The 22,462-nt window shown below is 34.7% G+C and overlaps 2 protein-coding genes and 1 pseudogene across 3 annotated transcripts; all 3 read right to left on the bottom strand.

Moving 5' to 3' along the window:
• Positions 1-531: 531 nt before the first annotated feature.
• LOC145570638 (trans-resveratrol di-O-methyltransferase-like) lies at positions 532-8,183 on the bottom strand. 2 transcript variants are annotated; one of them, XM_081629768.1, is made up of 3 exons: positions 5,246-8,179; positions 1,287-2,780; positions 532-974 (listed from the first exon to the last, which is right to left on the bottom strand). In XM_081629768.1, exons 2-3 carry the CDS (start codon positions 2,064-2,066, stop codon positions 660-662), a joined length of 1,095 nt encoding a protein of 364 aa, XP_081485894.1. In that variant the 5' UTR covers positions 2,067-2,780; positions 5,246-8,179; the 3' UTR covers positions 532-659. The 2 variants fall into 2 exon arrangements, 1 of the variants encoding a protein (XP_081485894.1); XR_014096543.1 differs by lacking the exon at positions 532-974 and having other exon boundaries at positions 1,437-1,548; positions 2,664-2,780; positions 5,246-8,183.
• LOC145571391 (trans-resveratrol di-O-methyltransferase pseudogene) lies at positions 2,754-6,026 on the bottom strand (annotated as a pseudogene).
• Positions 8,184-13,701: 5,518 nt separating the features above from the next.
• On the bottom strand, positions 13,702-14,916 carry LOC145571392 (transcription termination factor MTERF15, mitochondrial-like). The gene has a single exon (XM_081630434.1). It carries the CDS (start codon positions 14,914-14,916, stop codon positions 13,702-13,704), a length of 1,215 nt encoding a protein of 404 aa, XP_081486560.1.
• Between the last annotated feature and the right edge of the window lie 7,546 nt (positions 14,917-22,462).

Below are 22,462 nucleotides of genomic sequence, written 5' to 3' on the forward strand. Positions count from 1 at the left end.
AGTTATTTGGTTTCGTACAATATCCATAGCTGCTTTTCTGTTATCATCGTACATAGTATGATCTTCTGTTGGTCCCATGACTTCAACTTGGTTATTTTTACAAAATTTAATAATTTAAAATATAATAATTTAAAATACAGAGTTATTTTTATAACACTTTTATATTTTCCACAATCCACTATATATATTATCATTAATTTTCATAAACGTTTTCATATATTTTTATGCATTTTAATTATTCCGTTCAGTTCAGTTCAGTTCAGCTCCAATCAGTTCAGTTCACTTCAGCTCCAATCAACTCAGCTCACTTCAGTAAATATGAACAGACCCTAAATTGTAGGAAATTAACCCCTCCAACAATGGAGAGATTTAGAAGGAAAACTCACCATTCTTCCCTTCCCTCCCTTTCTCTCCCCTCCTCTTCTCCTCCCTCCCCTTCTTTTCCCTCCTGGTTCTTTATCCAAACATACTGTACAGCTTAATAATCAAATAAGTTTGATTGTCCTAATTACACAAACCAAACAGCACAAGTACACAGAACATTACTACGTAACAATGAAATCATTTGGATTATTTTAGCTAAACAAATTAAACAATATAACCACTGCACCTTAACAATGAAATAATTTTACGTACGGACATCATGCGCATCTAAAAACTTATAAGGGATAGACCTCAATAACAGACCTTGACCCTAGATTACGAAATATCTTATAGTCATTCAAACCAGCACTGAAAAACAACTTTCTCCATTCCTCTTCAGTTCTTTCCTTACCCCCAGTAGTAGTATTCATCATCTGCATGTCCAACAATAACTGGGAATTCAAGTAATTGGGAATGCTATTGTCATTATTGTTCTCCACCACCATATCAATGATAATTATCTTGCCGCCTCCACCTTTGCTAGGAATTGCTTCTTTGCATTGCTCAAGTATTTTTATGCAATGTTCATCACTCCAATTATGCAATATGCACTGCAAAAGTTGTTCAATAATTAGTGCATCAACATGATGACAACTATAATCATTTCTCTATTCCAAATAAAAGTTTCATTTGCTCAATGTACGTTTATTCAAAAGTAATTAACAAAATATGAAAATAATGTCAAAATGTGTTTAATTAAATAATGTCAAGATGAATGAGTAAACTAAAATCATGAAAAGAAATTAAAGAATGTCAAAATGAATGAGTAAACTAAAATATATAACCGATGTTTGTATAATAAAGTATTACTGAGTTATCTAACAAGGAAAGGAAAACCTGGAAATGACAATTAGTAATTTTACCTTGAGTAAGACAACTTGAGCAGGAGGAACAGCCTCAAACACATCACCTCCAACATATATTGGGTTTTTGCCGTACCGTGTTAATCCCTGAACCACATGTGGGAGATCAAACACGACACACGTTAACTCAGGGAAGAGGTTAGCAATGGCCTGAGCCATGGTTCCACTGCCGCCACCAACATCAACTAATGACTTGATCCCCTCCAATAAGCCCTTGAACTCATCATTGGACATCAACAAGCTCACTACAAATTGAGTATCACTGGCCATAGCATCACTGAAAAGCTTGTTAAACTCGGGTACACAAGAGATATATTCCCATATACTCTTTCTATGAGCAGTAAGAAAAGGATTGTCATCTTCATTTTGAAACCAACGAGAGAAATTATGTGATGATTCAAAAAAGAGTGGATCAAGTACCATAAGCACAAAAGGAGCTAGGGTGAGAGGGTGATCCTTCAATAAAAGTTGGGAGTTTACGGTGAGATCAAAAGCTTCTTCACTACTTGATAATATTTGCTTAGAAAAGAAGTTGGAATGAACAAGAAGGCGCATTAACCGACCTAGAGAAAGAGCCTTGTTTGGATGGAGTGACAATGAAATAGCTAGCTCCCTAAGAGTCATAGGCTTGCCATGCTTTTGAATGGCATCTGGGATGCCTAGCTGAATTGCACACTTCAACGCCATGGGGCTTAGATAAGAGAAAATATGATTCCATACATGAGTTTGTGCACTCAGTAGCTCTTTCGCTGATTCAATGGAAATGCTCATGGGATCCATTGGTGCTTCACACACAAAAAACAAAAAAAAAAAAATGCTATCTAGCTAATGTAACATAAAGTTTTTTTTAGTAAAATGCCAAAGATAAAGTGACAAGCTGCCAGGATTGGTTGATTCATCAACCAATAACAAAACTATTATAAGTTGTGCATTAATGGTCAATACAATACAATTCACATTATTCCGTTGGTAGATTGTCAATTTATGCTACAATGAAAAGATGGCAACTGAAGGAAATATGTCCTATGTGTAACATACTAACATGTATGCTGATGAGTGACATATAGTGATTCAAAATGGTGGGACAAAAGACTAAGACAATAGTGAGGTTTAACGATTGCACTCAGAGTCACATATTTATTTCTTTCTCCACGAAATTTACAGATATGCAAGTGTCCAAAGAAGCTAAATTATGAATCCGCCTAAGCATACAAAGATACAAGATTCAAATGCACGCGTTGGATCTAGTGCAATCAGTATCAGGCATCATACAAGCTTGCACTACTGAAGGCTCTAGGCCTCTAATTAGCAATTCACCAAACATAATATTTCTAAAATGAGCAATAAAAAATCTTCAAATTTCAGAAGCAAACTCACCCTATGACGTTGATAACACTACGTCAACACGATTATTGTAATCTTCCACCTCACAAGTCACAATCACCCATCTCCTGCATTGTCTTTAAGTCATCTTCCACCCTCCATGGGCTCTATCTGAAATAGCAATTGCACAAAAAACGTGCACCATATACTGTTATGAACTTATGATCAAATATCAACCAGCTCAGCAACAAGAATTGTACATGAATTATTCCAAATATGACAAATTAACAAAAACCCTAAAAAATTCAAATGCTTTCGTAGCAATTTGCAATTCATTCCACTTGTCTTATACATAATCAAATTTTCCATAAAATTAAGCACAAATCGCTCTAATTGCCTCAAAATTTAAACCAGAATTTAACATAATCAAGTTTTCCATAAAATTGAGCACAAATCGCTCTAATTGACTCAAAATTTAAACCAGAACGAACATAAGTTCAAGATATACATCTAAAATAAGTGAAAAATAATCACGAAAAATTCAAATTCAACCAAAAGAGAGAATCAAAATGCAAGCAAATATAATCAAAACAACTAATTTCAATTAAGAAGTAATAGAATATAATGCTTGATCACATACCAAATTTCATGGGTAAAGGCGAATAATTAGCTTCAAATTGAAGAAAGGGGAGAGCAAAGAGTATTGAAAGTGTTAGACCAGAGCTCGGATGTTCTCCATTTTTTATTAAAGTCCATATTTAACAAGTTTTCTACTTATTTTGGGAGCCTTATTATCAAGCCGAATTTTCCTAAAAAAAAAAATTAGCAAAGCCGATTTTGGATTATTAGGATAAAATGGATCAATAGTGATTACAGAATAAGAGTAAAACGACTACTAAATGTAATGGCGTAAATGGTGTTAACGGTTTTACATTATTTTATCCTCATTTTTTTTTTCGAAGTACTCCGATTACTTTTGCTCAATTTAAGATAGTCAAGAGTATATTGTGGCCTTGTGAGTATTTAGACACAACTATTTAAACCATCAAACGTTTTATTGGATTAAGTTATACTTGGATTTTCTCTTTTTTATTTATAGTTATGGAGCCTTTATAGTTCACCAACTCTCTTTTCAATTTCGTGAGATACTAATGATCTTAGTCTTTTAAGGGTGTTTAAAAACCAGTTTGTAGAGAGTGAAGGCAACTATTGTAATTCATAGAAAAGATAAAATTTCATTTTCTGGTTTAAAACTATTTGAAAGCCGGTCTTGGATCACACCAGTTTATATCGAAGAAATATGCATACAAATACTTAAAACGATCAATATTTTCCTTCAAAATATTGCGAAATTTCGATATTAAGTGTGTGAAAGTGAAATTACTCAAATTAGTCTTTCAAGCAAGGATAGAACAATCAATGGTCCATCAATCTTACAATTTTTTAATGAAAAATGGGGGGAAAAAACACCCTAAGATCAATTCAGTCTAGTTGTTTTATTGATCCAATCAGGTTTGAATACAAACATAACAAATCTGATCTAGGTCCTAAACGAATATATTATTGATTTCAAAATCGATGACAACCCTCCTAGAACTACTTAAGATCATGAGTTGCAGCTTGCTACCTCTATAATTTTTGCTTACTCATTGTTCATTTTGACACTAAATAGCATATTGATATCCCGGGTGCAAGGTGCACCTAGAGGGCTTTTTCACTCATTCGATGATTTAATACCCTTACACCAACCATCAGTTGAGCAAGAATTACCCTCAAATGCACCTTGCAAACGGGTGCATATAAGAATTATTTTTCAAATTTTATAGTTTTTCTTATAGCTAGCTAATTGAAGATGTTAATGTTCAAAGGTGTGTGTAAGAGATATGTGTAAGTCATATTGAGTTCATAAAAGTAAATTCATTCAAACAAAATAACTTTATTTCCAAACAAGTTCAGTAAAATAAGTTCATACAAAAGTATGGCCTATAAATATAGAATAAAGTAACCTAATTAGCAAATGAAATACTAGTAATTGCCAATACGAGTACATGCACACACAAAACATTACACTATAATAAAGTGATTATCTCAATTATACAAACAAAATAACTTCATTACACAAAACATTACAACTTAATAATAAAACAATTTTGACTCACTTACACAAGCCAATCAACATAATACACAAAACATTACAACTTAATAATGTAATCATTTGGATTATCTTAATAGTTAATAGTGAAATATTTTACAGATATCACCCGCATCTAGGAAATTATAAGGGATAGACCTCAATAACAGACCTTGACCCTAGATTACAGAATATTAGTCATTCAAACCAGCACTGATAAACAACTTTCTCCATTCCTCTTCAGTTCTTTCGCAAGAGTTGTTTCTATTAGTGCATCGACATAACGACAACTATATTACTCCCTCTATTCCTAGATAAAAGTTTCATTTGCTCAATGTACATTTATTCAAAAATAATTAACAAAATATGAAAATTGGGTATTACTATTACTTTTTTTTTTTTTTTTTTTTGAATAAGTATTAATATTACTTGATTGAAGGAAAATAAGAAATGTAGTAGAGCTTGGTAGATTAAACTTGGAAATGATGACAATTAGTGATTTTACCTTGAGTAAGACAGCTTGAGCAGGAGGAATAGCCTTGAGCATATCACCTCCAACATATACTAAGTTCTTGCCATACCCTGTTAATCCCTGAACAGCATGTGGGAGATCAAACACGGCACACCTTAACTCAGGGAAAAGCTTAGCAATGGCCTTAGCCATAGTTCCATTGCCACCACCAATATCAACTAACGATTCAACCCCCTGCCATAAGCCCTTGAACTCATCGTTAGGCATCAACAAGTAGTTCACAACAAATTGAGTATCACTGGCCATAGCATCATTGAAAAGCTTGTTAAACTCGGGTACACAGGAAATATATTCCCATAAACTCTTTCTGTGAGCAGTATAAAAAGGAGTGCCATCATCATTTTGAAACCAACTAGAGAGATATGTAAGGATTCAGCAAAGATTGGATCAAGTACCATCAACACGAAAGGAACTAGAGAGAAGGGTGATCCTTCAATAAAAGTTGGGAGTTAAAGGTGAGCTCAAAGGCTTCTTCACTGTTTGATAATAATTGCTTGGAAAAGAAGTTGGAATGAACGAGAAGGCACATTAACTGGCCTAGAGAAAGAGCCTTATCTAGATGGAGAGACAGTGATGTACCTAGCTCCGCAAGAGTCATAGGCCTACCATGCTTTCGAATGGCATCTGGTATGCCTAGCAGAATTGCACACTTTAACGCCATGAGGCTTAGATAAGAGTAAATATGATTCCATACATGAGTTTGTGCATCCAGTAGCTCTTTCACTGGTTCAATGGCAATGTTCATGGGATCCATTTGTGCTACACAACACACACAAAATACTCTATCTAGCTAATGTAACATAAAGATATATAATTAAATGCCAAAGACACTGTGACAAACTGCCTGGATTGGTCAATCCAACTCACGTTGTTTTGTGAGTAGATTGTCTGTTTATGGTACACTGAAAAAATGGTAACATATAGTGATAAAAAATGGTGGGACAAAAGATTAAGATTCAATAGTGATGTTGTACAATTGGACTCAGAGACTCAAGAGTCACATATTTATTTTGTTCTTTCTGAAATTTGTAGGTATGCAAGTGTCTACACTATCTAAGTAATGAATCCCCCTTTACGAGTTTCAAATTGCAAAAATTATGTACGGAAACTATTTCAATGAGTACATAATAAATAAGGGCATATAAATTATAGGTGGACACCAAAATCTTTAAGAGTTACATTATATAATAAAAGAGATGAGAGGAATTATTAAATGAGAAGTTTGAAGTTTGAAAGAGCAATTGATAACATAGATTGAGAGAGCAAAATATACGACAATAAAAAAGATCAGTGGAGAAAATAAGACTAGTTAGAAAGCTTGTAAAGGCTCTGTTTGAGAACTTAAGTCCAATTTAAGTGTACGATCCATGAGAGAAATGTTTGTCATGAAAAAATATTTATGTTAGGTATAACAAAGCAAACTTCTAGAAATTCAAATGTTAATTAAACCAAAAAAGGAAGAAGTCCTAAAGTTAAAGATGCAGCATAAAATCATCAACATTGCATTGGAAATTTAACAAGAATCACCAAGATGAATCAAAACTCAAAATCAACAAATTTATTCAACCATTCTTTCAGCAGCTAGGACTCTAGGAGGATGCATTAGAGTGTTTTTGGAGAAATTACTTATCTCAATGAACTAAATGTTACATGCTGAATTGCAGGCTTACCAAGCATCAAGATCCATTGGAATCTGTTTTCGATGATCTTAGAGTCAGCAACTCCAAACTAATACCTGTGTGTTGAGAATAAACTCCATGGACTTCCTTAAATGGTAGCACGAACTTCTTCAAGAACTGAGACTCGGTCAGTGAAATGCAAGTTTGAAGGTTGTAATCTGCCTTAATAAATCCTTTCTCCTTCAAGACAATGAGGGTCTTATGTCTAGGCAAAATTCTCTTCTCCAGGCTACAAGTTAACAGGTTACACCTCTTTGACAAGTAACTAGGCTCGTAACCCAGCTCGTTCATAAGAAAATCCAACTTTTTCTTGATGGTAGCTTCAGAGAGTGCCAAAAGAAAAGGACTTGATGATGAAAGAGTTGTAATATCAGACTCAGTCCACCCAAAACTTTTAAAAATTTCTCGTTTCGACTCAATATTCTTCTCGCTAACAGAGGTCAGTAACACAATACCGGCCAAGAACTGCGGAGACTCTCGAGAAATCCCCAATTTCTCTTCAACCTTAATCACTGCATTCTCAAAAAAATCGAGTTTTCGAAGAAACGGGGATGCATCCCTAAGTAGGCATTTCTGGATTGATTCAATAGAAATACCATAACTCCTTAACAAAGCTACATTAGGCACCAACACTTTGGGTACACAAGAAAGCCTCAAACCATTCGATTTTTTCAGAATTCTAATCACTAGGTGTTCACATCCCATAATTTCTCTCAAAGCTTGGATTGCAGGAACAATATTGGAATCTAAACCCATAAAATATATAGAAGGATTCACCCTTATAAGCCCAGCAAAATCAGACACAGAAAACCCCAAATCACGAAGAACTTGGGTCTTCGGAGCTAGGGTTTTATCAACATTACACAACAAAATTTGGGGTTCAGAAACTACAGCATTTCGAATATGAGATTGTTCCAATCCAATTTGTTTGAAGAATGTGATCACAGAATTAGCATTTTCAATGAAATAGAATTCACTGACCTTTTTTGCACCTCGAGCTAAGCGATGGTGAACGAGCTTAGTAGAAGTGGAAAGAGCTTGTTGCTTGGAAAACCCTAGAAAATCAACCAAGTAATCTGTGAAACCAGAGTTGACTTGCGTAGGTATTGAAGTTGAAGTTGAATAGAGTAAAAGATGGTGGAACCCATGGATGAAGTTGAGAGCTTGGACGCCATTGAAGTTGCTGCGAATTTTAAGCATCCCTTCCAAACTCTCTGTTTTTGTTCTAAGTATGCTCGTTCTATTATTACACTCATACTGATACTGAGTTGGGGGCTAAGGGTTGGGTTCTGGCCGTCAGGGAGGCTTAGGAAGTGTGAACCGTATCACTCGCGATTAGGGGCATTCAAAATTTGGTCTTGACCGACTTCAGACCGGATCGAACCAAATTATTTGGCCCTATTTCTGAGTCAAGAGATTTATTTTCCGGTCTTTAATCCGGTCAGGCCCAAAACTCTATAAAAACTGGTCTTAGATCAAATCGATTTTTTTGCTTAAAATTATACTATGTACATAAAACCTTTAATACAAAGTAATAATTAAGATTAGGAAAATTTAACTTTTGCTACCACTCAAACACTCCTAGTTCACTTTTGTTACCCATCTAAATTTTTATTTTATTTTGCTACCACTTAAAATCACATAATTTAAATTTTACTACCACTTAACACTTTCAGTTATTAATTCCGTTAGTGAGATTTACCCACCTTCACTGTCACCTTCCTTCCACCACTCCCTCCTTAGCCACCCTAATTGTCTCCTCGTCAGCCACCAAAAAATAATAATAAAAAATTAAAATAAAAAAACCTAGCCCCTCCACCTGCGCCGCCGATGCCAACGACCCCACCCCACTCCCTTTCCCCCCACCAATGCAGCCCAGCCCCCTCTCCCTTCCCCTTCTTGCTGCCCCGACCCCAACCTCGAATTGGAAACCACCTCCCTCCCCATTTGCCTCACCAGAATCGGTCCCTAACCCCATTCCCACCACCGTAATCGACCTGCCCTTCCCCTAATCTTTTCGGCCACTCCTAACCCTAAACCACCACACCGAAACCACCCTAAACGTCTAAACAGGTTTTAGGGTTTATGGTGGTTTCGGTGTGGTGGTTGGGGTCGGGGCACAGAAAGGGAAAAGGGAGGGGGGGTTGGGCTGCGTAGGTGGGGGAAAGGGAGTGGGTTAGGGTCATCGGCGCCGGCCAAAGCTTTGGGCGCCGACTGCCGGCCGAAGCTTTGGGCGTTGGCCGCCGGCAGGGGGGAGGGGGAGAGTGGCTGACGGGAGGGGTTAGACTTTTAAAGGGTGGCTGGTATTTTTTTTTATTTTTTGAATATACTTAACAAAACCTTAACGGATTCGTTAAGTGGCAGTGAAATTTAAATTATGTGATTTTAGGTGGTAGCAAAATATAATAAAAGTTTAGATGGGTAGCAAAAGTGAACTAGGGGTCTTTGACTGGTAACAAAAGTGAAATTTTCCTTAAAATTATTTTTAACAGGCTTGGTAAACTTTAGTCGTATGAGCTTTTTTTTTATACTAAACATACAAAAAAAGACGTTAAAATATTATTTTCCTTTATTTTTTTCAAGTTTTCAATAAATTATTTGAAATTTAGGAAATTTTTTATAAAAATTATAAATCGGTCCAAACCGGTATAGTCTGGGTTTTGGACCATTTTTCCGGTTCGGTCTTAGCTTAATCGGTTCGGTCTTCGATTCTTGAAATTCAATTTTTCGATCCAGTCCGGTCTTGGACTGATGAACAGCCCTATTGTCGTGATTAGATGCGTCAATTTGGATACTCAAGTCGGCTTTATCCTAAATTATTGTGTCTATAAGAGTTGAAATCTTTCGAATTGGATCAATCATGTTTAATACCTCCACTCATGAATAGTTTGAATTTCAATCGAGTAAATGTTTTGTTCGGTTTGAATTATTTCAAATTAACAAGTTTGTACTCTTTAAATTATACTTTCAAGTTTCAAGCATTAAATGAGTTTGAATTTCGCTCAGTCAGTCATTATTTCAAGAAAAACAATACAAATCTTTTAAAATCTTATTGAGATATGTACAAGTTTTTTATTAATCACATGGACTAAATGTCCTACGAGTAGTTGCTAAGAGAAGCAATTCTTATTTTTCCTAACAAGGCTTTTCAATGTTTTTTACGGTATAAACTACGTAGTATATGACTATTGAGTATTGACCAACTATAGGTCAAGCGGAGTAAAATTAATTAAACAAGATGAGACATGTTAGCAATCAACCTTAATTATAGTACTTCCCATCCCAATTGGATACCCTCACCCTAAACATTAGGATTGAAATTATAAACAACAATGTTAAGAAAGGTTTGCAAGTATGACACCAAGGTTGAGGAAACAATAATTACTAAATCTTCCTCACAAAAACACGGCGTAGCTAAATATGGCAACATAACTTGCCCATAAGAAATTTCAAGCATGAAGAAAGGAACACTAAGAGGAAGTAGAAATTCTCTCTTGGTAATGAGGCTTGGTTCCTACTTACAGTTAAAACCAAATACCTAAAATGATTGTATGTTTAAAACGTGGCTGAACCATTCAAAGACCTTGAGTGAGCAAGAATGCTCAGGCCACCAACAAGCAAGCTAGGTGGTGAGCAAGTGATGAAGTTAGAGCTCGAGCTTGGGAGAGTTAACAGGAGAATAATCTTTTAAAAATTACATGCATTTTATAGGACCTGGAATCAATTTGATAATTTTAACTATACCAACAAAACAACTTGAAATGAAATTACTTAAATACACCATGCAGATTATCAGGGAAAAACCTCAATAACAGTCATTGACCCTAGAATAAGAAAAAATCTTAGTCATAAAAACCAACACTTAAAAACAAGTTTCTCCATTCCGCTTCAGCTCTTTCCATACCCCCCAGGGTAAGCTTCATCATCTCACATCCAATAAATTTGGGAATTGAAGTAATTGGGAATGTTGTTATCAATGTTGATCTCCACCAACGTATCAATGACAATTACCTTGCCATCTTCATCTTTGCTAGGAATTGCCTCTCTGATAATCTTTTTTTAAACCCAACGAAAGAAGCTTATATTATATGGGGATGTTAACAAAACATCCTGTAAACCAATGTTTGGAGCAAAAACAAACAGACCAGACGCCATGGAGCATAGAAATGAAAATTTTGCTCTCATGACATCCAAAAGTGGATTAACCCGCATCAAAGACTGAAAATAAAATCTGAAAGTAACAAGGAAGGCAGCAGCCACTGTAGTAGACATAAGGGAGTCAGCATGCGACTCAAAAGGGGCAGCAGAAGTTATTTCAATTGTAAGACTCAAGAGGGCCTCTTTGATCATCACTGCAAAAGTTATTTCAATTAGTGCATGGATACAACAACGACTACATACTCCCTCTCTTTTTAAAATAAAAGTCTTTCATATGCTCACTGTATGCTAAATTAAGAGAGGTAATAACAGATTGCGGAGTTTAGTTAACTAAAAGTACGTAATTAACAAAAGAGCTAAGTGGGGTTTATTGATTGAAGGAAAACAAAATATAAGCTTATTGATTAAATTGACTAGTACAAAAATAATAATAAAATAAATATTGCCTCAATTTCATATTGACCTTCCTACTTTGACCAATTTTGTTTCACAAAAAGTTTCCAAGTAGGAAAAATAATAAGAAATGCAGGAAGTAGCAGAGAAATAAAACCAAGTATAACCTAAAATAGATAAGTTTATACAATGAGCTCTTCTTTCATTATTACTACTCCGGAGTACTACATAGAAATAGGTTAAACAGAAACTACAACGCATAATTACAGAAAACTTGCAGCAATTGGACTTTTCTATTCATACTATAACTTCAATAACATTTTTTTTTTCTCAGGGAAGTATAACTTCAATAATGTCGTCTTTCAATTACTATATAAAAATCAAATGTTATTGTGCAATACACTGTATGTTGTTAATTGGTCTCACCGTAATCTTACAAATGTTACAATAACATATAATTATGGTTAAACTTATGCAGTAATAGGTGTGTCGATGAAACTAATATAAGTATTCTAAAACAAGAGTATAACACATCAGTTAAGGTTAGAAAATTATACTATAACATACAAAACATAATATCATATAAGATAAAGTTGAGTACAAAACCAACTTATATAACCTATTATTTATATAAAGAAGTACTTCGGAGTTATCAAACAAGGAAAGGAAAACTAAATGACAATTAGTGATTTTACCTTGATAAGATGTTTTGAGCACAAGGAACAGCCTCAAACAGATCATCTCAAACATATATTAAGTTCTTGCCAAACCCTATTAATTCCTGAACCACATATGGGAGACTAAGCACAACATACCTTAACTCAGGGAAGAGCTGGGCAATGGCCATAGCCTTGGACCATGGTTCCACTACCGCCACCAACATCAACTAATGACGCAACCCCTCCAATAAGCCCTTGAACTCATCGTTTGACATCAACAAACTCATAACATATTGAGTTTCACTTGCTATAGCAGCGTAGAAAATCTTGTTAAACTCAAGAACACAAGAGGTATATTCCCATAGTCTTTCTATTAGCAACAAGAAAAGGAGTACCATCTTCATTTTGAAACCAATCAGAGATAATATGTTCGATTCAACATATATTGGAACAAGAACAATAAGTGCGAAAGGAGCTAGTGTGAGAGGGTGATCCTTCAATAAAAGTTGAGACTGGGGAATTTAAAGGTAAGATCAAAGGCTTCTTTACTACTCGATAATATTTGCTTAAAAAAAAGTTGGAATGAACAAGAAGGCACGTTAATCGACCTAGAGAAAGAGCCTTGTATGGATGGAGAGACAATGAAATAGCTAGCTCCCTAAGAGTCACAGGCTTGCAATGCTTTCAAATGGCATCTGGTAAGCCTAGCTGAATTGCACATTTTAACGCCATGGGGCTTAGATAATACATGAGTTCGAGCACCCAGAAGCACTTTTGTTGGTTTGTTGGCAATTCTCAAGGGATCCATTTGCTCTACACTACACAAAACTTTCTGACTAATGTAAAATAAACTTTTTGTTTAAGTTAAATGCTAAAGATAGAGTGATAGTTTGCCAGGCTCACAAAACTTTTATGTGGTGTGCATTAATGGTCAAATTAATTCACAATGTTTCATGGGTTGATTATCTACTTATGGTAAAATGAAACTATTGGATTCATACACAATACAATGACACAAAAACAAGAAAAAGGATTACTAATAACTAAAGTAACAGAAGTAGCCCATAGGAAAAGCTATTGATAAAATAGTTTGAGAGAGAAAAATTTTAAAAACAAAATGAGTGGAGAATATAAGACTAGTTAGAGTGTGGGAGTTTAGGTCCAATCTAATTCTGATAACCTGTACAATTTGGAGGGAAATGTGTGTCATGAGTTGATATATATTTTATGTATCACAAAGCAAGCTTTCAGAAAATCAGCCATTAGAGAGCAATGTTAACATAACCAAAAAAAAAGCTGATGTCCAAAAGTTAAGTACAGGTACATTCAGGAAACCATAGCATAAGGATGAAGCTTTAAATCCTATCATAGCAATTTTAAACACAATACATTACCAAGAATCACCTAGATGAGTAAGATAAAAAACACAGTCATTCCATCGATCTTTCAGCAGCTAGGAGGATGTATTAGAGTGTTTTTGGTGAAATTACTGAAATCAATAATTTAAATGTTACATGCTAAATTGCAGGCTTACCAAGCATCAAGCAGCATTGGAATCTGTTTTCGATGATCCTAGGGTCAGCAACTCCAAACTTATACCTGCGTGTTGGGAATAAACTCCATGGACTTCCTCAAATGGTAGTACAAACCTCTTCAAGAACTGAGACTCGGTCATTGAAACGGAAGATTCAAGAAGGTAATCCATTTTAATAAAACCTTTCTCCTTCAATACAATGAGAGTTCTATGTCTAGGCAAAATTCTCTTCTCCAGGCTACAAGATAACAGGTTACACCTCTTTGACAAGTAACTAGGCTCATAACCCAGCTCATTCATAAGAAAATCCAGCTTTTTCTTGATGGTAGCTTCAGAGAGTCCAAATAGAAAAGGACTTGATGATAAAAGAGTTGCAATGTCAGACTCAGTCCACCCAAAACTTCTAAACATTTCTCGTTTCGACTCGATAGTCTTCTCGTTAACAGAGGACAGTAACATGACAACGGGCAAGAACTGTGGAGACTGTGGAGAAATCCCCAATTCCTCTTTAACCTTAATCACCGCATTCTCCAAAAACTCAATACTCCGAAAAAACGGGGATGGTGCCCTAACAAGGAATTTCCGGATTGATTCAATGGGAATTCCATAACACCGCAACAAATTTACATTAGGCACCAACACATTGGGAACACTAGAAGGCCTCCAATGACACTTTTTCTTCAGAAATCTTATCACTAGGTGTTCACTTCCAATGATTTCCCTCAAAGTTTGAATTGCCGGAACAATATGGGAATGTGAACCCACAAAATATGCAGTAGGATTCATCCTTAAAAACTCAGCAAAATCAGACCCAGAAAACCCTATATTATGAAAAGCTTGGATCTTAGGAATTAGGGTTTTATCAACATTACACAACAAAATTTGGGGCTCAGAAACTACGACATTTCGAATATGTGATTGTTCCATTCCAATTTGTTTGAAGAATGTAATTACAGAATTAGCATTTTCAATGAAATAGAATTCACTGACATTTTTCCTACCTCGACGTAAGCGATTTTGAGCGAGCTTAGTGGAAGTGGAAAGAGCTTGTTGCTTGGAAAACCCTAGTAAATCAACCAAGTAATCGGTGAAACCAGAGAAGACATCTGTTGTGATTGAAGACGAAGATGATGTTGAAGTTGAGAAGAGTAGAAGATGACGGAATCCATGGATGAAGTTGAGAGCTTGGACGCCATTGAAGTTGCTGCGAATTTTGAGCATCCCTTCCAAACTCCCTGTTTTTTTTTTTTTTTTTTTTTTTTTTTTTTGGAAAGGAAACTCCTTGTTTTGTTCTACTAACTATGATCTGTTATTTTCTCCCGGAAAATTTGTGAATTACTACCCTTAACAAAAAATATTGTTAATTATTACCCCTGATTGTGATAAATTGTACCGATTATTATCTAAGTAGATTTTCTGACTAATTAACTCGTTAATGACGTTATTTGTCATCTTAATACTAATTTAATCATTTAATCCTAATCAATCCTAATTTAAAAATTAAAAAATCCTAGCCCTCTTTTCCGACGAGCACCTACCACAAACCAAACCCCCTCCTCTCCCGGCGGCGACTCCCCTCCTCATCGTGTACCATAAACCCACCTCCCTCCCCTGGTGAACACCATGAGTCCATCCCCCTCCCACCACCGAACACCATGAACGCAAAGAAATGAGGTTTTGGGGTTACGAATGAAGGCAGTTTTCGCGGCTAAGGAAAGGGTGGAGGACAATATTGGGGTTGGGCCGGGGAAGGGGAATTGGCTGTTATCGAGGCTAAGCAAGAGCTGGGGCCTATTTAATTTCTAGGTTTGGGGAAAGGAGGGGGAAAATGTAATACCCCGTATTTTAATACATATTTAATTTAAAATAAGTATTTTGTGAAGTATTTAAATAATTTGAAATGTTTTATTTATAGTATTTTAATTATTTATTTTAATAAGTTTGAAAATATTTTATAAAAGGAAAGTTTGTTTAATTAATTATATTATTTAAGTTGGGGTTTAATTTAAGGAAGTTTTATTTTAGTAAAGTTTTATTAGGAAAGATTAAAAAGGGAAAGTTTAGGAAGAAGGGATTCTAGAGAAAGGGGTATAAATATTTAACATTTGAGGCAAATCAAACTTTGCCTAGAGTGGAGAAAACCCAAGGTAAACTTTCTCTCTCTTCTCCTTTATTTTTCTTTTCTTTTTCTTTCTTTTTCCCCTTCCCTTTTTTCGGCCTCACCACCACCGGCTACCACCGCACCATCGGTGGGCCGCCAGCAGCGCCGGCAGCATCAGCGGCGCCACCAGTAGCACGACGGCAGCCGGCTGTGGTGTCGTGGCTACTGCCCGGTTTTCTGAAAACAAAACAAATATATATATATATATATATATATATATATATATATATATATATATATATATATATATATATATATATATATATATATATATATATATATATATATATATATATATATTTATATTTATATATATATATTAATCTTTTGTTTTAAAAATTGATTTAATCCTAGATCTACTTATTAAATATGAGTTTTGTGATTATTATTATGATGTTTGATTATAAGTAGTATGTAATTTAATTTTCAGATTTTAATTCTAATTAAAAAAAGCCCTAATTTTGAAACCCTAGATTCTTAAATTATTAGTTATTGAAGGATTATGATATAGGATGGTTTAGACCTTTGATTTAAGTGTTTTAAAGCCTAATTACAGCAAGTTTTCATTAAAATATAGTGCTGGAAATTTTTGTAGTTCATTAAAAATCAAGTTTCTTTAAGGAATTTTAATTACCCATTAATTTGGGATTAAAGTATGATGTTTTAAATACAATTTCAGCTTATTTTAATTAAATTATGAGGGGTTTAATAATGGTATATATTGCTGGAAATTTGTGTAGAGAGGATTTTAATACTCTTTTATGATTTTAAATTGTAGGAGACTTCGAAGTGAGTAATTTCTATTAGTCGTGGCGATATTAAGATCGTATTCAAGGTACGTTTGCGTACTTAGCATAGTTTTTATGATGTAGTAGCATGCTAAGGCCCCATTCTTTAGAGCTGCTCTGCTCAAAAGAAATCTGCTCTGCTCTACTTGGCTCTGCTCTGCTCTATTTTCAAATAATAATTAATAATAACAACAATAATAATTAATATTTAATAATAATAATTAATATTGTATTGATGATAATAATTTATTATTTTGAATAATAGCAGCAGCAGCAGCAGTAGTAGTAGTAGCAGGAGCAGGAGTAGTAGTAGCAGTAGCAGTAGCAGTAGCAATAGCAGTAGCAGTAGCAGTAGTAGCAGGAGCAGCAGTAGCAGTAGCAGGAGCAGCAGTAGCAGTAGCAGGAGGAGGAGTAGTAGTAGTAGTAGTAGTAGCAGGAGTAGTAGCAGTAGTAGTAATAGCAGTAGCAGTAGCAGTATAGCAGCAGTAGGAGTAGTAGGAGCAGTAGGAGTAGTAACAGTAGTGGTAGTAGTAGTGGTAGTAGTAGTAGTAGTAGTAGTAGTAGTAGTAGTAGTATTAACATTAATAATAGTATTAATAATAATGTTGAAATCTGTTCTGCTCTGCTCTGCTCTACTGACCCCTGCTCTGCTGTGCCCTGCGCTGCCCAAAAGCTCAAAAGAACAGGGCCTAAATGTGTTAAATTGATTACAAGTAGTATCATGCTAGATTTGGAATGGAAATTATGATTTGGTTGTTATTGGTGATTGAATTATGAAGCATGATTTATTTGTAATGGATTAATGGTTGGAAAATAATAGTTTGGAATGTTGAATATGAACCACACTTTTATTTATGGCATGATAGAAAGCATGTTTAATTAAACTAAATGTTTAATTTGGTTTGGAATATTAAAAGATAATTTTATTATGGTTCACATAATTTTTATTGATGCTTTAAGCGTGAGAAATGAGCTATTTAAGTGTCTTTGTACACAAAGAATAAATTATATTTTTGGTGTCATAGTGCACTTAAGGTGTTTTTAACACCGAGGGATAGGATTTTTGGCGCATTAAACGTTTAAAGTGTCTTTGGCACCGAGGTAGATTTAAAAAGGGTTAACATTAAATATTATGTGATCACTAATTATTCAAGAATTGAATTAAAGTGTTTAATTGTTTGAATAATTATGATGTTCGATGTTGTTATGATTTGAGAGTATTCACCAAGTTTAATAATTTGTAAAGAACGTAAAGTGAAAGAGATTACACACCAAAACTCTTGGAACGTATATACCTTGAGTATGAACATATGGGGGGAGTTATGCGACTTTATATTTGACCATAACTTCTAATGGAGTACAGGACGCTGTACATTCCTTTTATTATTATGCGCAGGAATTCCGCCACTTACGAGTGGTTCATTTATACTGGCACGGTTAGCTCCCGTGTTAGTACCCCTTTATTGGGGCACGTTAGGGGGGAACCCGTTTGATGCATAATCAAAACTAAATAAATTATTTAATTACTTAGTTGAGAAGTTTTGTTAAATGTTGTGTGCTTGAAAAACAGGTGCAACAAGGTAAGTTGTGTGTTGATAGGCAAATGCATGTTAGTGTGTTTAATTACGCTTATGTACTAAGCTTTGCTGATTGTGTGTTTGTGTGTTTGTTGGCCTTGTCTTTACCTTGGCCCTATGATGACCTATTTTTAATGGAGAGTAGTGGAAACAATTAGAGAGAAACTTTTTAGGTGATGAACATATTCATGATGGGCATGAGTGAAGAGCGAATCATGCTAGTTTCCATAAGTAATCGATATGTTATTGCTTTTATTTATTTTATGATATTTCTATTGCGAGACTAACGTAAAGGTTTTAAATTGAATTGGTTTGTTAAGGGCCTACAATGGTTCCAAGTTGTAGGGTTTGACTTTGTTTTACTTTCGTTTGACTTTATTTTCGCGAGTTGACTTTTAAGTTGATTTGTTTTAAAATATTTTAAAGGAGAGTCTTCCGCTGTGTGCCTTTGATAGTTGCCTTAGCCGTTTTCACGGTGGCGGTAATGTCTTAGATATTCCTATTTAAAGTTTTAAATAGTGCAAAACAGGTATTTTAAAAGGAAGGAATTTCTAGGGTGTTACAGAAACAATTGAGGGTTATGGATGGGAATAAGACAGTTTTCAGGTGTTATCGGAAGGTGGAGGGCGATAATCGGGGGTTGGGGAAGGGAAGGGGATGGGTTTCGCGGTGGGGGAAAGGTAAAGGTGGATTTTCGGTGGTGGGGCTAGGGAAGGGGGAATTTCTGGTGGTGGGGATGGGGTAAAGGGGTTGCCGGAGGTGGAGCGACGGTGGTGTGAAGGTGGATATGTGGTAATTTAGGGTTTATTTAATTAATTAGGATTTAAAAGTCACTAATTATAATTTGACAGGAAAATGATGTCATTAGTAAGCTTAAGTGACCGGAAAAGAGGAGAAGGTAGTAATCGGTATAATTAATTGATTTTAGGGGTAGAAATTAGCAACTTTTTTTTTAGGGGTAGTAATTCACAAATGCCTCTTTTTTTAGATAGTAATTCACAAATTTTCCTTTTTTCAAATGGAGTGTTTTTTGTTGACTAGGGCCTAGGGGGACTCTCAATTGCTCGGAAAGTTGAAATCAAGCTGCTCGTAAATGGTTTTAGTGATTAAGTACCATTTTATGAGTTTAAGTGCGAGTGAGATTGAGATTAAATGTGAAATATTGCACGTCTAGAGTTAGGTTTGGGGAATTATTAGATTCGAGAAGACAAATGCCTTAACACGTATGGTACGTCTGTATTAAGGACCTTGTAATAGAACTATAGAAGTATGTAGTATTTAATTTGATCTCATTTGAGTTGCTTCAAGCCATCAAATAGACAAGATCGAACTCTATACTAACTATTCTTTCGAGCAGTTAATGAGTTTGAATCTAGCTCATAAGGATGTAATCATGTAATTACTGAAAAATAATACAATCCGTAAAAATAAAAATAAAAATGAAACATATCTTTCACAAACTAAATCCTTAAATTTAGGCATTTATCACTATGGAGAACATTGGCTGCTAAACAAAAAAATTACATCCTGCACACTCAAACACACATACTTGTCCTCCCAAATCTAAATTTCAGAAAAGGTAATATTATCAGATCTATAGCCAAAGAAAAGAATTAAAAAAAAAAATCTTAGCCTTGAAAAACTGATTCAAGTTGCAAAGTTCAATATGCACACCAAATAGTTCTGCAAAGAGAATACTACTGAACTGCTTAAGTTTTTACCAGGAAAATAATAAGCATGCATATCATAATTTACTTTCCTATCCACATTTATCCAACAAATTACATGTTCAAACCAGGAAACTCATCTATTCTTTTAAATATAGATAAAGATATCCGGAAAAGAGTCCATACAATCCAATTTACAGTAGAGGGTAAAGAAGAGAAAGAAGCTAGCATGGGTGTCATATGTAAGTGGCCAACAATAGAAGAGTCTAAACGCAATCATCTATATCACAGCTATGTGACGAATGGAGAAACACCAATACCCATTTTTAAATGAATTAATTAGATCTGTCCATCTATAAAGGGGTAATTCACCATCTTTTGCATATTGTAGAACCACTAAGGCTAAAACACTAAGGACAAGATTATGTTTTTGTCAAGGTAACAATATCAAAGACCCACATTGAAACCAAATTCCTAAATCCCACAACAGTGATGAGATTCAAATTACATGAAAGAAGAATATAAAAGTATAAACATATATTTAATATGAACAAACAAATATACAAAACTCAAAAATTAAAACTATATCATACAATTGTTAGTTATCATCTATAACACCAAATGTGAGCTCAAACAGATCTGCAAGCTCGTAATAGCCAACCATCCAAACAACCTCTACAATACTAAAAGTTCATAATAGCTGTCTGGCATAACTATAGTCATACTTAGTGAAATAGTAAAGTTGTGAGCTTGAAGAATGCGTCTTCAGGTTTTCCAGTATCAATATGATTTCCGATATGAACGACATGTTGCATAATACTACTCCTATGAATTAACATTATTTTTTCCCCTATATATGAAAATCTAATGTTTCTCTTAATATGAAATGGTCAAAGCGTCATCGCATTATTGATCTTGAGCAACTACAAGTACTCTTCATATATGATTTACTTATATCTCTCATTTCTACAAGTACTCCTCATATATGATTTACTTATATCTCTCATTTACTATAATGTTGGTATATAAAAAATTCCCACAACTCTCAGTCAACTACAACATAATTCCAATTTCCCAAACCCGCAGGTCAACAATTTCACAGAAGATTCCCTAACATATTTCAGTCAAAGGATCAATTGAAAACCATAAACCATGTCTCTTGTTTTCCTTCTCATAGAACACCACTCTATTCTTGAAAACAGAATCCTGAAGTATCAAAGAACATCAATAACTGCAAAAGGTTTTACCAGCAAGGGTATCAATGATTATAGTTTATAACACTCCATAAGAGTGCCAAAACACAGTTCACAATCTTAACGATTCAGTAAAACCAAACAAGCATTCAGAAACTCTTTAGTTAGCAGCACCTCAACTCTGAAAAATGGTCACACAAAAATTCTAGTCAATCCAACACTGAGCATTAAACATATGATTCCTGAAATTTTAGCATTTCAGATTTCAAAAGCACCTTAATTATACTTCAGAGCTCGGGATGAGGTTGGCACATATTCTTGTAGCCAAGTGGGTCTTTCTATTATACATACAAAGGATCCAAATCTTAAAATGGCAAGTAACAAACAGAAATGTGAGAGCAACTCCAACATAAGCTTATCGATACAGGAGTAAAAAGTAAAGTGTCGGAATAGGAGTAATTCATACATCAACCATGCACATAAATCAGAATATGCTTGTAAAGATCAGATATCATACACTTGAAGCAAATGCAAGCAAAAATAAGGAAAAACTAAAATACCAATTGCATAGGTGTTCAGTTTATAGTTTGATACCTCTTTAGTGCCAATCAAGAGTTGTTCCTATTATAAATTTTTTGCATAAAGAAAGGTATTCACAACCATGTGTATTATCACAAGGGGGAAAAAAAAAAGAAAGAAAGAAGAAAAATGGGAGATTAAGCTATATAGCTTAAAAGCTCCCTTAAATAGCACATAGCTCTACCAACAACATGAATTTGATAAATTTCAAAAAAAAAAAAAAAACAAATTCAAACCTGAAATAGGGCTTTGCATAAAGAAATCATCCTCAAGATCTAGTGGACCATAACAATGAAATTATCTGTACCACGGCCCATCATTGAGATAGGAACGTCCAAATAAAAGTCACATTATGCCTATACTCTGTAGAAATTCTTCAGCTTCTTTTCTAAGGGCTGGTTTCTAAAGCTTATCCCCAAAAATATTCAAATAAATCAGTTCACTCAATTTATAACACAATCAGGCGGTTCTGGTGTTGCGCCGGACAAATTTTCACATAATACTTTGTTTGTCCCTATTTGTAAAGGGGAGTCAAGAAGTCACCTCACTCGTCCAAGATTAGGTGATCTAAGCTGAAAATTTTGTCAACGACATTCTTAAAGCAAGCGAAACTTACAAGGAATACACCCAAATTTGCAAATAATATTCAGAATTCACTATTACAATTCTACATCATCATAACACGTCACATCAGCTTTAAAACAACAAGAGCATACAATTCTACATCATCATAACACGTCACATCAACCACCGGCGAAACCGTATGCATCACCAATTTATAATCTATCACTATTACAATTAT

This window comes from Chenopodium album, chromosome 12 (genome assembly GCF_948465745.1).
Source record: "Chenopodium album chromosome 12, dcCheAlbu1.1, whole genome shotgun sequence".
Taxonomy (NCBI): domain Eukaryota; kingdom Viridiplantae; phylum Streptophyta; class Magnoliopsida; order Caryophyllales; family Amaranthaceae; genus Chenopodium; species Chenopodium album.